Below are 16,948 nucleotides of genomic sequence, written 5' to 3'. Positions count from 1 at the left end.
GAACTGAACCGGAGTGCTGAAACCCACGGAAATGGGACACTTTGTGTAGACTTCAAAGGTTTCCTCCTTTTAGATCTAAGAGGAAATTGGTTTGTACATGAATTTAATTACAACTCTTTTTTGAAACAATGGTGAGATCACAGGACTAGGGAAGGATGAAGGCACCTGATTAGTTAAGATGAATTTGGAAACTTTTTAGCAATTTCATCATGATATCAGACACTAGGTCATTGTCTTGAGTGTTGTACTTTGTGCGTGTGTGTGTGTGTGCGCGCGCGCGCACGTTTATTTTTGAGAGGCAGAGCATGAGTGGAGGAGTGGCAGAGAGAGGAGGACAGAGGATCCAAAACAGGCTCTGCTCTGACAGCAGCAAGCCCGATGTGGGGCTCGAACTCATGAAATGTGAGATCGTGCCGTGAGCCGAAGTCAGACACTCAACAGGCTGAGCCACCCAGGATCCCCTGAGTGTCCTACTTCTTTTGCATCCTGTGTTTACATCATGCAGTCAAGTTAGAATTTGTTAAAAATCGGTAATTTTGCAATTATATAAACAAATAAAATAAATGGTACCCACAATCCCCCATTTGGAGCAGTCATTTTTAGCATATTATAGTTTCTTCCTATTTTATGTCTATGCATTTTACATTGTTGAAATTACACTAAGTAATTACATATCATAATATATATATAATTTAAATTTTATTATTTACTATTTCCTTATAGTCATTAAGAAATTGTATACCCATTCATTTTATAAATGAATTATATTCCAGTCCAAGAGTATACTGAAATCCTGTACTGAAATATACAGAAATCCTCTACCGTTGAACATAGAAGATATTTCCATTTTCCACAATTGTTAAGTGATACTTCAAGGAATGTCTTTACACATTTTTCAATTATCTTCTTAAGATAAGAAGTGGAAGGTATAAAAAGCCTTATATGAGTTTCAAAGCTCATAGAAAATATTTTCAAGTTGAGTTTCAGAATAGTTTATGAAATTTGACTTCCATCATAAATAAACAAAGGTGATCAATTACCATATCTGTGCAATGTTTGAACAGAACTATTTGTAAAATCCTTCTTTAATTTCATAGGTTAAAATTTATGACATTGTTTTTTTCTGCATGATTATATGTCGTGTAAATATGTTCAAACCAAATAAGAAGAAATAAAATAGAGCAAATAACAAATACTCTCCCATTATCACCTTTAATATATCCCAGGCAAGTATTTCAAGATTTTTTAGAAGATGACACAGTGTCAAAGGGGTAAAATTCCTCAGAAGTTAAGAAATGTAGAATACTACAAGTATATACTTGTCAAGCTATACTCTTAAAATCAGTTCAATAAAATGACTTGAATTGAAAGCAGTCCTTTGTAGACCTCAAACTATCTAATCATAACACAAGTAACATCTCATAGACCCTTATTTGCTTCTAGGAACCAAGATTCATAGAAATGTACAGACTTCAGGTTCTCTTAGGTATATCTTATCATTTATATACATGCTGAAGAATTAGAAAGACTTTTCTTTATCGTCTTATGATTTTTATTGTTAATATTACTATTCCTTGCCAGGGCACCTGGGTGGCTCAGTCGGTTGAGCGTCCGACTTCAGCTCAGGCCATGATCTCACAGTCTGTGAGTTTGAGCCCTGCGTCAGGCTCTGTGATGATAGCTCAGAACCTGGAGCCTGCTTTGGATTCTGTGTCTCCCTCTCTCTCTGCCCTTCCCCTGCTCATGCTCTGTCTCTCTTTGTCTCAAAAATAAATAAAAACATTAAAAAAAATATTAACTATTCCTTGCCAAGCTTTTTGAGGTATTATTTGCTTATCTCTTAAATATCATATTAAAGAGAACTATTAAACTCTTAGCCAAGTTTGAATATGAGCCAATTTAGGTATCCAATTCTAACAGTGGCAGTAAGATTCTTCAGTAGTTGCCAATGCTTAATTTCTGTTTTGTGGACAATGACTGTGTCTGCATCTTTCAAAGCCTGAGGTGTTTCAAATGACTAAAAAGATAGGATCACAGGGGTGCCTGGGTGGCCTAGTCTGTTAAGCATCCGACTTCGGTCATGATCTCACCATTTGTGGGTTTCAGCCCTGCATCAGGCACTGTGCTCCAGATTCTGTGTCTCCCTCTCTCTCTGCCCCTCCCCTGCTCACACTCTGTGTCTTACTCTCTCAGAAATAAATAAACATTAAAAAGAAACTTTAAAAAGATGGAATCACTATCTCATATTTTATCTTGAATAACATAGAAGCTTGTCATAAGACTTGAGGAGGTCAGCACTCTTACCAGAACTGGCGTCTTCCATGCTACCAGGTCTGACACATTTCTCTATATTTTTGCATTGTGCTCTTACTGTTCATTTATATTCATTATTTAGAAGCTCTTTTACTGATATCTGGATACTCCTTCTAAACCCTCTTATCAGTGATGAAGCACATTGAGTTCCAAATAAGCATAAATGTTTGTATCTTTGCGCACAGTAGGAACACTGTTGAATTTTACTTTGAGAAATTATGGAGGAAGTGGTTCATTCTACATATAACAGATTTCCTTATACACAATATAAGGAAACTCATGTCTATTCAATCTTTGTTTGCCTATAGGAAGAATGGAAAAGTCGTTGAATGGAGTAGGCTTCTCATCTCCCTTTGTACTCTGGTACTGAGGACAGAGCTGAAAAGCCACCTGGTTGAATTGCAACTGAAGAATGATTCTTGGTAATTGTTACACCACAAAAAACACTGCATTTGTTTACAAATGGATGCTACATCCTTATGCTTCCTGCCTTCCACAAAAACAGTAAGAGTTTTATCAACCCATATGAAATAAGAAATGAGATTAATCTTGGGATCAACTTTTTCCCTCCCTCTAGGTAAGTCCACTGAGAAATGATACGAAGCATCCAAGGGACCATACAGTTTACCACATTTGGCAAGCATCTTAAAAGAAAAAAAAAAAAACAGTGCCCAACATATTATAAAATTTGGGAGAAAAAGCATTTCCTCTATAGAAAGAGTTACATGTACTGCTCTAAAGTTTTGCAGAAAACAGACTCATCTTAATATGTACTGAGATAGAATGAAGTAAAATTCGGAAGTACCTGAAGGGCATCCTGATATTCAGCCTCTCTGCATACTTGCACAGTGTGTCCCATGGAATATGAATTTTAATAAACATGATATCAGGGTTTGCAACAGCTGGCTGCAAAGGATAGAAAGACAGGCACCATTATTTAGAATCAGAGCTGATGATGCCATGCCACAATTTGATTTGAAAGGAAGAAACACCGTCACCTTGTCTCCACATAAACCGTTGTCACTGATTTAAAGGGGATGTATATGAATAACAATTCTCAATACAGCAACACCTTCATAAAAATGTAATAATGCCATTGCATGCATACAAGAAATAGTCACCTATGTGAGTTAGTGCATTTTCTTATATTGACTGTTACCAAGATCCAGAATACCCAATCAGAAAAATCTTGAGCTAGTCAGGGATATGAAGGTAGTCTTATTGCAAACTTTATCACGATCCTACTCAGAGGGAATAAAAACCACTGACAGTTGCCACCAGTCATTCATTAATCCATTCACTTATTCTTCTGGCATATTTTATTGAGTCGCTAAATCCTGGGAAAAATGGAATATAAATCATGCAAGTCCATGACCTTAGAGAACTGTCAAATTTGCACACTTACTTTAACCTTTTAATCCATAGAAATTTGGGTGCCTTTGATTCAGACAAAAGTTTTTTTTTAATATTTTTTAAATGTTTATTTATTTATTTTGAGAGACACAGAGAGAGAGAGAGAGAGAGAGAGAGAGAGAGAGAGAGAAAAGGGCAGGGAGAGAGGAGAGAGTGAGAGAATCCCAAGAAGGCTCCACATTGTCAGTGCAGAGTCTGACACGGGGCTTGAACTCATGAACTGTGAGATTATGACCTGAGCTGAAATAAAGAGATGCTCAACCGACAGAGCCACCCAGGTGCCTCCAGACAAATTTTTTTTAATGTTTATTTATTTTTGAGAGAGAGAGAGAACACGAGTGGGCAAGAGGTAGGGAGAGAGGGAAACAGAATCTGAAGTAGGTTCCAGGATCTGAGCTATGACCTGAGCAGAAACCAAGAGTCCAAGGCTTAACTGACTGAGCCCCAAGCGCCCCTGGTTAATGTTGTTTATTTAAATTTCATCTAGATGGGGCACCTGAGTGGCTCAGTCAGTTAAGCATCAGACTTGGGCTCAGATTACGGTTCCTGAGTTCAAGCCCCAGGTCGGGCTCTGTGCTGACAGCTCAGAGCCTGGAGCCTGCTTTGGATTCTGTGTCTCCCTCTCTGCCCCTCTCCCACTCACTCTTTGTCTCTCAAAAATAAATAAACGTTAAAAATTTTTTTAAATAAATTAAAGTAAATAAATTTTATCTAGATGGAACTTCTCAAGAAACATAACAATCTTAAAATCTCAAAAGCATAGAAGAAATTTATCAGTTTAATTTAAAATCATATATATTTTATAATTAAACTAATGTTTCATATCCATACATTCATGAAGCCCTATGTTTTAGATGTGGCTAATTTCACAAGTTTGCCCAAACAATATTTCAAATGAGTATTACCAATATTAATACAAATAATAATACAAAAAGTATTATTAGAGAGCCATGGGATAATCATCAGACTAATACTCATATGTAGGGCATCATTGCCATTGGGCAGACACTTTTACACACTAGCATTTGCCGAAGTTTATTATTCTATGGAGTACTATAAAAAAAGAGGCAGGGTATTTCATGGCCACAAAAATTTTGAGTTTCTCCCTGGAGGACTTTTGACAAACTTTAATATGCATATACTTGCTAAAAATATCCAAGATGGTGAAAAGTAAACTAAATTTCCAAAATTTTGGAACATGGATTATTTTTTCCCTGATAGCTTATTGAAGTATTTCTATTTTGCTTACAAATCATCAAGGGAAAAATAGTAAAAGATCCTTGCCTTTAAGTACAGTTTCCAAAGGCTTTTCTTACTTCAAATATGTTTGTTTTAAATATTAGGTAAAGAATGATGGGAATAAAATGGACAATGACAGAAGGAGACATAGTATGTGTGAAATATCAACAGGCCTTTGAATTCAGACCAAGGTCATACACATTAGCTCTGCTTAAGAAAATAATGCGTAGAATTTTTTAAAATGAGTATTAATTTGGGGCACCTGGGTGGGTCAGTCAGTTAAGCCTGTGTGTTAGGCTCAGGTCATGATCTCACGGTTCTTGAGTTTGCACCCCGCATCAGATGCTGTGCTAACAGCCTGCAGTCTGGAGCCTTCTTCAGATTTTGTGTCTCCCTCTCTCTCTGCCCCTCCTCTGTTTGTGCTGTGTCTCTCTCTCTCAAAAATAAATAAACATAAAATTTTTTTAAAGTGAGCATTAATTTATTCAAACAACTATTTGTTTAAAATATGTATTTTTTTACCCAGCTAGAAAGAGAAAGGAGAACGATTATGATGTTATCTCTAGGTTCTTTTTAGTGACTATTCCAGACTTGGTTGAAAGGTTTCTGCAGAAGTGATAGAATCAAGAAAATCTAAGACAGAAAAAGCATAGGCATTTAAATGACTCTTTCATTGAGGCAAGTGAAGAAAGAACCTCATGTTTTATTATAGTTTTTCCTGCTTAAGCCATACAAAAGTTCTTATATTCAAAAGATTCTTCTTTTAAAATTATGGTGTTGGCCACTGGTGTTATATCAACTTGCCTGTCACTTACCAAGCACAATTTAAATTTCTTCAATCCTAATTGCCTACTTAGAAGAAATTACATGGTATGGTAGACAGAACATAGTGTTTGGAATCACAAAGACTTAAGTACAAATTCCATCTTTACCATTTACTTTACTCTGTGAGCTTGAGAAAATTACCTAACCTCTATGATTTTATTTTCTCTCCTGACAAAGGGAGACGATGATCTTAACTCACAGAGCTGGTGAGTGTTATGAAAGACCAGACATAGAAAGTACCCAAGTATAACAGGTTATCTGTTCATTTCCTGTCGAGGTCAGGCTTCTTATATCAGACCCTAACCAAACTAATGGATAATTTCAAAACTTCACTAGAATCTTTGTCCAGCACTCTCTTTTTCTTTTTTCTTATAAAACACTATCAGATTCATTTTTACCCTTTGGTTTTGTAAGCCTTCAACAACAGGACTTTCAATTATACAAGTACAAAACCAGTAACCTGTAATTTGGGGAAAACTCTAAAGCAGAGTGACTTGGATCAAGTTACTGAAGAATTAAATATTTTTCGGATAATATCAACTGGGTATAAATTGTAATAAAACTGTATTTCTGTAGACTATAATCTCTTTGGAAGACATCTCTTCCTTTATATATATTTAAATTGTCCTACTCCTGTATGTTACTGCTTTTTCCTTGGGAGAAGTGGGTTGTTTTTCAGCATTTTCCTCAGAATCTGGAAGTGAGGCCTCCATGAAAATGAATGAGTCAGAAAAAAACCAATCTATACAAGACTGACACATTCTACGTGTTTAAGAATGGTTTAAGACTGAATAAAGAAGCCTGTGAGAAATGCACTGCTATTTGATCATTGCATTCCCTCCGGTGTTTCCATGTGAGTTTGAAAGCAGGGGTCTCTATTGTTGAACAGACAGCAACTGGGACCAAAAAAAAAAGTTTTTCAGGAGCTAGTGCTTATTCTGGTACAAATGGAGATGTCATTCTCCCTCAGAGCATCATGGTCCCTGAAGCCTAGGTATGTTGGTTGCCAGAATAGAGTCACAGCATGAAGAACGTGTGAGTGACATATGTGTTGGGAGAGGTCTTAGAAGGTTTAGCCTCCACAGCAGGAGAGCTTGGGTTTCATACTACCAGATGGTTCCTGATCTGTTTTACCTTACAGAATATACAGCCAGAGTCTGATCACTCTCCACTTCTCTATAGCGCCCACCCTGGTCTATGCCGTCATCATCGCTGGCCTGGACTCCTGCAGTGCTGTCCAACAGAGCCTTTGCTCACACATTCTTGCCCCCAATAATCTACTTGTAGCATAGTGGCCAGAGTGCTCTGTAAAATGTAACTCAGATCATGTAACTATTTCATTCAGAGTGAAAGCCAAAGTGTTGTCAGTGACCTACACAGCCCTTTAGAGTCACACACTCAGTATCTTGCTCACCACCCTCTCCTACTACTTTCCCCCTCACTAACTCTACTGCTCTCATTTGGTCACTCGTTATGACTTGCCTGTCCTTGCCTCATCCTTCTTACCTTGTCTAATCTCTTCCCTATAGTATTTATTATCTCCTAATAGCGAGTCTTTTTTTTTTTATGTAAGTGCCATATAAGAAGGCATCTTCGTTTTATTTATTTACGTATACCAAGCATCTAGTTCTATGCTGGGCACACAGTAGTCACTCACTAAGCATTTGTTGAATGGATGAATGAGTGAGTTAACTTATTTTGAGTGCACCTTCTATGTAACTTGTACCTAACCCAGAGATGATGGAAACAGAGTGCAAATAAGCCAGAATTATTCTGAAAGCGGTGCTATGTCAAAATTCAAATTAGCATCATGAAGAGCTGGCATAGCACTGATTATTAATTCATTCCTGTCAACCTTTAAGATGTGAAAAAGCCTAATACACTTAAATAAAGGAGATGCTTTAGAGGGATGTTTCTGCATTAACTCTACCATCAATGAGGGAAATGTCAAGCTAAGTGCACATACAGCTAGAACATTTCTAATTTTGTATGTATTAACTTTAAATATATATAGATCTTTCTCAAGCAGCGTGAACTGTCTTCTTTTATAACTTCCTCAAATTAATTTCTCTTTTGTTATACCTCTACTTAAAACAAAATAAAAGTAGTTCATTTTCTTGCAGCTACTGAGCAGGGGGTTGGTGAAGGGATGGTGTTGCCAGGGAGAAGGATTACTTTCTCCCTTGGAGTCCAAAGCTCCCAATCTGGCACTATTCTGTTTCTCTCTGATGAAGGCAGGCTTTTCGGAGGGAATAACACACCCACCACCTTCACACTTCACATTATTATTTAATTATTTCATCCAGACTTTCCAAGAGGTGGAATAGTCACTCTTCAGAGAAGAGGAAATTTAAACATTGAGTTTTTACAGTCACTCTCTGCGAGTTGGTGGCACAGAGCTGAAAGAAAACAGAATGTGGTAGCTCATGTGAGTAAGTCTAAGAAGACGATGAATTGCTCGTATGATCTGGAAATGTACTTGGGACACAAATACAAACCATACACCTATTCATTCACATGGCCTTTGAATATGAATCATTGTCTACTAACGATGGGCTTGTCTAGAAATTGTCCTTATCAACATGTAATATAATGAGGACTTGAAACCTATTCTCTGCCAGACTCAGTGCTTAGCTCTGGTGAATGTAAATTTTAAAAATGGGGACTTGTGAGGTGCCTTGGTGGCTCAGTCATTTAAGCGTCTGACTTCGGCTCAGGTCATGATCTCACAGTCCGTGAGTTCGAGCACCGTGTCGAGCCCCGTGTCGGGCTCTGTGCTGACAGCTCAGAGCCTGGAGCCTGCTTCTGATTCTGTGTCTCCTTCTCTCTCTGCCCCTCCCCCACTCACATTCTGTCTCTCTTTCTCTCTCAAAAGTAAACATTAAAAAATTTTTTAAAAATATTCCTACTTTTCAGTAACAAGTCTGATACTTGCTGACAGGCTCACAATTTCATTTCCCCTGTCTTCGTGTTGTAAGCCCTTTGTTTTCCTCCCCCTCCTGCTTTCCTTCCTGCCTCCACCTTTCTTTCCCGGATCCTCCCACCATCATTTAAGCATCTCATATAAGAAAAAAGGAAGAGAGAAGCGAAACCTCATGAGAGCTCTTTCCCCTCTGTGGACGCTGCTCTTCATCCTCCCATCACAGAGCAAGGTGATGACATTTGCTGCTGCCTGTTTTCCTGCTGCTTCATCACTCTTCAACTCACCTTGTCCCTTTTGCTTGCGCGTCATCTCTCCAGAGAGGTGATGCTCATGGCTTTCACGAAAGTTCTCCACAACTTCCAATGGAACCAGCCTCTTTCTTGTCTTCCTGGGCTCCTTGGCAGTATTTTACCCCTGCTAACCACCTCTCCCTGTGACTCCTCATCATCTCTGCCTCTTCCACCTCCCTCCAACTCCTGCAAGTGTCTCTTCTTCCCTCCTACCTTTTACAGGCTCACTCCTACACTCTTTTTTTCCTCATTCTCTCTAATGGTTTCGTCCTCATACATGGCTTATATTACCATTTGCACTCTAAAGACTAAAGCATTTACCTTCGGTTCAGACTCCTCATTGGGCCCTAGTACAGATTTCAAACATTTTCTACTTGTATTTGTCAAGGGTCCCTCAATTACTATCTTATGATCTTTACTCCCATAACCCCATCCCACTTTCTCCCCAAATTAGCTCTCTTCTGGTCAACAGTAGAATCATACTGGCTACTCCTTCTGCAGATAGCATTCTGCCTCCTTATCTTCCCATGATGGACTCCTTTTCATTTAGAGCACTTTCTTTCAAATCTCCCATGCTAAAATAACTACCTAGCCACAGTCCCTATATAAATTATTCTGGTTTTTTATTTTGAAAAAAATTTTTAATTTTTATTTTTGAGAAAGACAGAGGGGAAAAGAGACACCAGTGGAGGGGCAAAGAGAGAGAGTGGTAGAGAGAGAGAGAATCCCAAGCATGCTCCACACTGTCAGTGCAGAGTCTGACGTGGGGCTTGAACCCATGAACCATGAGATCATGACCTGAGCCGAAGTCGGACACTTAAATAGCTGAGCCACCCAAGCACCCCTAAATTATTGCTTTAATAATAGCCATTTTTCTTGTATGTTTATGGTTTCTCTGCTCTCATGAGAATATTGCCCATTTTTATCTTTGTTCTCATTTATCCCCAGAATGTGGCATATAATAGTTACTTCATTAATGTTCCCTGAATGAATAAAGAAATTGCTCAAGCCACAGTCCCAAGTCATCCTTCAGATCTGCTTCACTTTTCCTATCATAACCCAAACGCTGAGTATCTACGTTTTAAGTTCTGTATTTAACAAATCTACTTCTTTCTCTCCTTCTCTAATGCCAGCCATGATGTCTGTACATCCAGTCATGCTCTTCAAATCTATGGTCTTCTCAGCAATCTCAGGTATGTTCTTAGAAAACAAATATGGTCATGACCCTGCCCTGCTTAAAACTATTCAGTGGTTTCCCATTTTTCTTAAGAAAATCATCAAAAGTCTACTACTAGAAGTAATTATTTAACCCTCACCATTCTTTCTAAGTTCACCTACTCCCCTTTCATTCTGGTATTGAAAAATGCCAGTATCCTTCTTCCCATTACATGATATTCAATTGATCCTTGTTATGATGGAGTTTGCCATTAATAGATTAAGAGATCCCTAGGTGATTATAATAGGCAGTCACTGCTTAAAATCACATCTAGCCCTCTTATTCAACTTATTTTAGGTACTATTCATCTTCAAACCTCAATTCAAAGTTTATTTCTTTAATTTCACTTCTGGTCTTCCCTCATCCTCCAGATGAGATCACTGCCCTTGATATAAATCATTGCAACATCGTTTACTTGTCTTTTAGGTCACTTATCACAGTTTGAAATTATGAAAAGTATCCTCTTAAGGAAAAATTTTAGACATTGTATCCATAAGTAGATATTGAAAGTCATCTTTCAATAATAAAAGCTTTATTATGCAAATCCATTTATGGTAGTATCCTTAGCTATGCAAATACTGGTCAAGTGGAAAGAGTGTAACAAGATTTTCTTTTTTCTTTTCTTTTCTTTTTTTTTTTTTAAATTTACAGCATTTTCCCTTGCTTGGGTAGGCAGAGTTACTTTGAGAGTATTGAATTAAATTTCATAGTGCTTTTAGGCCCTTTTTGGAAGGAAGACATACAAATCCCCCAATTCTGTTTCAAAACAATTAACCTCTATTCTGGAGAACTAAGGTAGCCTTAACACTTTCAATTGTCAGGGAAAAAAATTCATTTACCTTAGTGGAGGTAAGTGGGAAGAAAAAGGAAGCAGAGACTGGTAATTTGTGCTCAACACAATGGCTATAGTTTGTGGAGATGGTTGATTTCAGTGAAATGTGCAGATGAGAATGAATATACTTCCTGATCATCTGTCATGATACTTTATTGAATCATGGGAACTAAATCCCAAACCTATAAATATGAACTAAAAGAGCTGCAATTGTGGAACCCAGAATAAAAAAAAATTAAAAAGTCAGCCCAGCAATAACAGTACACATAGAAACACTGTCTTGCTGAGAGCCAATCTAGACCAAACAAAAATAAAAACAAAAAATTAAAAAATTAAAAAAAAATCTCTTGGCAGCGACTAAAGAGTTAGAACTCAAGGGTGAATGGACTGCCCTTTAAAAGCAGAACAGGACTCCATTTGGATGAATAACATCCTGTATTATTGCTAAGAAAATGGTGGAGAAACAAGGGAGAGGAAGACTTAGAAGAGAATCTGGACTTATTGCCAAGAAAACTAGCTGGAGACTGAGCCAAGTCATACCTCTTTCATAATTACACAATTGTCACGACAGACTCACATGTAGACTGAAAGTTCAGTGAAGGCAGGGACAAGGTCTACTTTACTCATTGGATCCCTAGTAGCTTGCATAGTACCTGTCACAATGATTTGTTGAATTGATCAATAATTGGAGATATGTGAGCAAAGTAACTATCAATATTATAATAGAATGTATGTATAAATTGCTCTTGGAACAGATGAGGAAATGATTGTTTGTATAGAGAAGAAATCACAGGAGAATAAAATCTTATTACAAGACTGAGTTCATAAGACTTTGGTAATAAGTACTTACTGATTGAATTAGTTCTCTGATATGGATATTCTGGGTTAAAATTCCCAGAAGAGACATAAAAAGGGAAACGGAACTAAAGGAATCAATAGAAATTGAGACCAGAAGTCAACTTGCCCAATTTTGTAACACTAGGCAGCGTGTGAATAAATCCTTACCTTGCAAAGAGTCAAGGCACTGTTATTTTATATATATTAAAAATTGCTAATAAACATATCAGTTCTCTAGATCCATCTCAAGTTATAGTTCAGTATTTCCTAATGTGTTTCTTAGAAGGCTAATCACAGAAGTAGTCCTGTGGAAAAAAAGAGCGGGGGCTCCAATATCACGTCTAAGTAACAGTGAGCATTCTATTCCATTGATAACAGTTATTAGCAAATTATCTAGATATTTAACCAAAGAAATCATCAAAATTTTTTCACCTTGTCCATCTAATTTTCTAGAAAAGTAGTTAAATCCCACTTGTGGTAAATTAGGAGTCCCTCAAATATGTAATTTAAAGTTTTTCTTGGGGCGCCTGGGTGGCTCAGTTGGTTAAGCGTCCGACTTTAGCTCAGGTCATGATCTCACAGTTCAAGCCCTGTGTCAGGCCCAGTGCTGACATCTAGGAGCCTGGGGTCTGCTTCAGATTCTTTGTCTCAGTCTCTCTCTGCCCCTCCCCCACTAGTGCTCTGTCTCTCTCTGTCTCTCAAAAATAGATAAATGTAAAAAAAATTAAAAAAAATTTTTTTTTCTCTGAATAGGGGAATGGTTGACTAAATCCCCAAGTTCTAATACTATACACCTAGTAAAAGAGATGAGTTGTATCTAAATATAAAGGCAATTTAAGATATTCATAATATATTGTTAAATAACAATTGAGTAGTAGAATATAATGCATATCATGACTAAATTTTCTAAAAAATATATGCATATTTGTATATATCTAGAAAATATACTTAGGACACCAAGCAAAATAAAATCAAGACATTAACAAGGCTACTAAAAAATAAGAGAATATGATTTGGGAGATAATAGATGTGAACTTTGGCTTTTTATTTTGCACTTTTTTTACTTTCAGTTTTCACATTAAGATGTTTTCATTCTGTAACGTGATAAATATGTATTTAATATGTGTTTTTAAGACCTTAGAAGTTTAACTAAAATAGCAAGAGGTTTTTTTTTTTGATAATAGGAGTATGAAAAATAGGCTTTTACCTCCTTTCTATTTTCCATTTTTTTCTAGTAAGCATTAGTAGTTTTATTGTTTCACTAGAAAAATACAACATTCTTTAAAGAACACTTAAGAAAAGCATTCAAGGAAAGAAAAGTTGTCAGGGATAAAGAAGGGCATCACATAGTGACAAAGGAGCCGGTTCTCCGAGAAGACACAACCATCCTTAATGTGTATGTAGCAGATAAGAATGCCAGAGTATGTGAGGCAAAAACTGATGGAACTTCAGGGAGAAACAAATGAATTACTATCACAGGTGGAGACTTCAACACTTCTGTATCAGAAATACACAGATCCAACAGGCAGAAGACCAGTAAGGAAATAGTTGAACTCAATAACACCATCAATCAACTATTGCTGTAATTGACATCTATAATTGTAATTGACATCTATAGATTCTTTTATCCAACAACAAGAGAATGTACATTTTTCTCAAACTCACACGGACCGTTCAAGAAGATTAATTATTCTGGGCCATAAAACACATCTTAACAAATTTAAAAGAAGAGAAAGCATCCAGTGTCTGCTCTCAGACCACAGTGGAATTAAGCTAGAAACCAATAACAGAAAGATAACTGGAAATTCCCAAAATATATGCAGATTAAATGACATTCTTACAAATGACACATAGGACAAATATGAAAGCTCCAGAGAGGAAAAATAATTTTCTACTACATGAAAATAAAAACATAATTTATCAAAGTTTAAATTATGTAAACTTTAAGTATAGTGAAAGCTGTGATTAGGGGTAAATTTATAGCATTAACTGCATATATTAAAAAAAAAGAAAGGTTTAAAGTTAATCATCTAAGTTTTCATTTTAAGAAACTAAAAAAAGAAAGAGCGACTTAAATCCAAAGTAAACAGAAGAAAAGAATAAGAGCATACTATAACATTATGGTCAACAATATTTCAATAAAATAGAATTCTTTCATAAATCAATAAAATTGAAAACAGAAAAAACAACAGAAAAAAATTGATGAAACGTTTGGTTCTTTGAATAGATCAGTAAATCAATAAGCCTCTAGTCAGCCTAGTAAGAAAAATAGAGAGAAGACACAAATCATCCATATCAGAAATGAAAGAGGGGACTGCGCTATAACTAAAAGATTAATAACGGAATACTATGGTTAACTCTATGCTCACATTTGACAGCCTAGATGAAATGAGCCAATTTATTTAAAGACATAATCTGCCAAAACTCACATGCAAACAATACACAACCTGAATAGATGTGTATCTATTAAATAAACTGAATCATTAACTAATAACTTTCCCAAACGGAAAGCACCAGGCTCTGATGAGTACACTGATGATTTCTACCAAACATCTAAGGAAGAAATTGTGCCAATTTTCTACAATCTTTTTCAGAGTATAGAAGTAGAGGGGAAACTTCTTAACTCATTCTATGAGGCCAGCACTATTACCAAAATACAAAGGCACTCCAAGAAAAAAAGACAAAAACAAAACAAAAACAAAAACAAAACAAAACAAAAAACTACAGGCTAATATCTTTCATGAACATGCATGCAAAATTCTTCAATAAAATATTAGGAAATAGAACCCAACAATGTATAAAAAGAACTATATACTACAACCAATTGGGATCTATCCTAAGTATGCAAGGCTGGTTCAACATTTGAAGATCAATTAATAACTATAAAAAAATAACTAGTGAGCTTCTACTCTGTGAAAGACAATGTCAAAGGAAATGATAAAACAAGCAACAAACTGAGAAAATACTTGCAAAAGACACATCTGATGAAGAACTGCTATTCCAAAATATACAAAGAACTCTTAAAACTCAACAATAAGAAAACAAACAACTCAATTTAAAAAGAAGCCAAAAGTCTTAACATACACCTCACCAAGAAAGATACATAGATGGCAAATAAGCATATTAAAAGATGCTCTACTTCATACACCATCAGGAACATGCAAATAAAAAAATGAGCTTACCACTAGACACCCATTAGAATGGCCAATATCCAGAATACTGACAACAGCAAATGCTGGTGAGGAATTGGACAACAGGAACTCTCATTTATTGCTGGTGGGAGTGCAAAATGGTATAGCCATTTGGGAAGACATTATGAAGGTTTCTTGCAAAAATGAACATACTCTTAGCATATGATCCAGCAATCCACTCCTTGATATTTACTCAAAGTTGAAAATTTCTGTCCATGTACAAACCTGCACTAGGATGTTTAAAGCAGCTTTATTCATAATTACCCAAACTTGGAAGCAACCAAGATGCCCTTATACAGGCGAATGAATAGGGTGGCAGAGAGATGTATAGGCAGAACACATGGGATTTTTAGGGCAGTAAAAATACTTTGCATAATTCTATAGGGTGGATACATGTTACATTTTCCCAAACCCACATAATGTACAACATCAAGAGCAAACACTAATGTAAACTATGGACTCTGGATGACAATAAGGAGTCTATGTAGGTTCATCAATTAAACAAATGCACCGCTCTGGTGGGAGATGTTGATAATGGGAGATGGTGTGTGGGGGCAGGAGCTATATGGGACATCTCTGTACCTTCCTCTCAATTTTGCTGTGATCTAAAACTACCCTGAAAAATGAAGTCTGAAAAAAAAAAATAAAAGCATTAAAAAAAAAAAAAGGATTGAGAAGCAAATCATTCATTCCAATATTGAAACCCAGACATTAACAGCTTGGCACTCCTTTCTTTTAACATTTTTCTTTTCATAGCATTTTCTATACTTTATATAGGTATAATTATTCCTTCTTCAATTTTTAAAACTGTAAAAATAGTTATGCCCTTTGAAAAATATTTAAATTTACGGAAATGTATAAGTAAAAAGGGAATACATATTTAAGTGGGACTGTACATATGTATTTCTTTTATGTGGGAGAAAATAACTATACATTTTATAAAGCCATGTGGTATACACTTCCCATATTAAAACATATGAGATTATATCTCTTCCAGCATATTTTACCAGACAAGTAGTGTTATCAAAGCACCTACCTCCTTTTCCAACATCAGGCCTTCGGCTCTGAGGTTCTTTTCAAATGTGTTTCTTTTGTCATATTGTATATTTGACTTTCTATACACCAGGATGTAATCAATCCGTTTTTTGCCATCTTTGAATAGAAGTCCACTGGATGCTATGTAATTCATGTCATTCTGCAAACAAAGCAATGACTGTTAATAGTGTAGGCTAGACAAACACACCGTTTTGGTCTCAGTCACTTTGGTTTGGATACTGGCGCTCCAAAAGCAATAATGTGGTTTTACATTCCAGTTATGAGATATGGGAAAGTTGATTAAAGAAAGTCTGAAGTCTGTAATAGGAGACAAGTTAGCAAGCGATGTTCTACAATTTGAAATTAGGCAGTCTGACACCAGACCCTGGGTTCTCTGACGCTGGCATCGAAATGCATATAGTAAGTTTTATTTAGTAAGGTCCTGTAAAAATAATATCAGCTAGCATATGCTGAGTATGTATTTATTCAACATCAGGCTCAGACGTAAGTGCCTTACATGTTTGATCTTTTTTAATACTTACAACTCCCATTGCAAAAATTAAGACATTAAGTCTTAACATAAGTACTGAAGCCAACATAATTTCCAATATTAAATAATATTCAGATAGGTATAATTTTCTTTTTTTCAACGTTTATTTATTTTTGGGACAGAGAGAGACAGAGCATGAACGGGGGAGGGGCAGAGAGAGAGGGAGACACAGAATCAGAAACAGGCTCCAGGCTCTGAGCCATCAGCCCAGAGCCCGACGCGGGGCTCGGACTCACGGACCGCAAGATCGTGACCTGGCTGAAGTCGGACGCTTAACCGACTGC

The 16,948-nt window shown here is 36.5% G+C and overlaps 1 protein-coding gene across 1 annotated transcript in view; it reads right to left on the bottom strand.

Moving 5' to 3' along the window:
* ANO3 (anoctamin 3) overlaps window positions 1–16,948 on the bottom strand; it is a 413,517-nt gene that overhangs the window by 108,087 nt on the left and 288,482 nt on the right. The window contains exons 6-7 of the mRNA XM_047071708.1: window positions 16,116–16,274; window positions 3,119–3,219 (exon numbers count right to left, since the gene is read on the bottom strand). Coding sequence (XP_046927664.1) covers window positions 3,119–3,219; window positions 16,116–16,274 — 260 coding nt within the window. The remainder of the gene's footprint in view (window positions 1–3,118; window positions 3,220–16,115; window positions 16,275–16,948) is intronic.

This window comes from Lynx rufus, unplaced genomic scaffold, assembly GCF_022079265.1.
Source record: "Lynx rufus isolate CCGP_SWC_20201006 ecotype Redwood Valley unplaced genomic scaffold, mLynRuf1.p SCAF_9, whole genome shotgun sequence".
Classification (NCBI taxonomy): domain Eukaryota; kingdom Metazoa; phylum Chordata; class Mammalia; order Carnivora; family Felidae; genus Lynx; species Lynx rufus.
The sequence above is the reverse complement of the archived record's forward strand: the minus strand, read 5'-3'. Positions and strand labels throughout refer to the sequence as shown.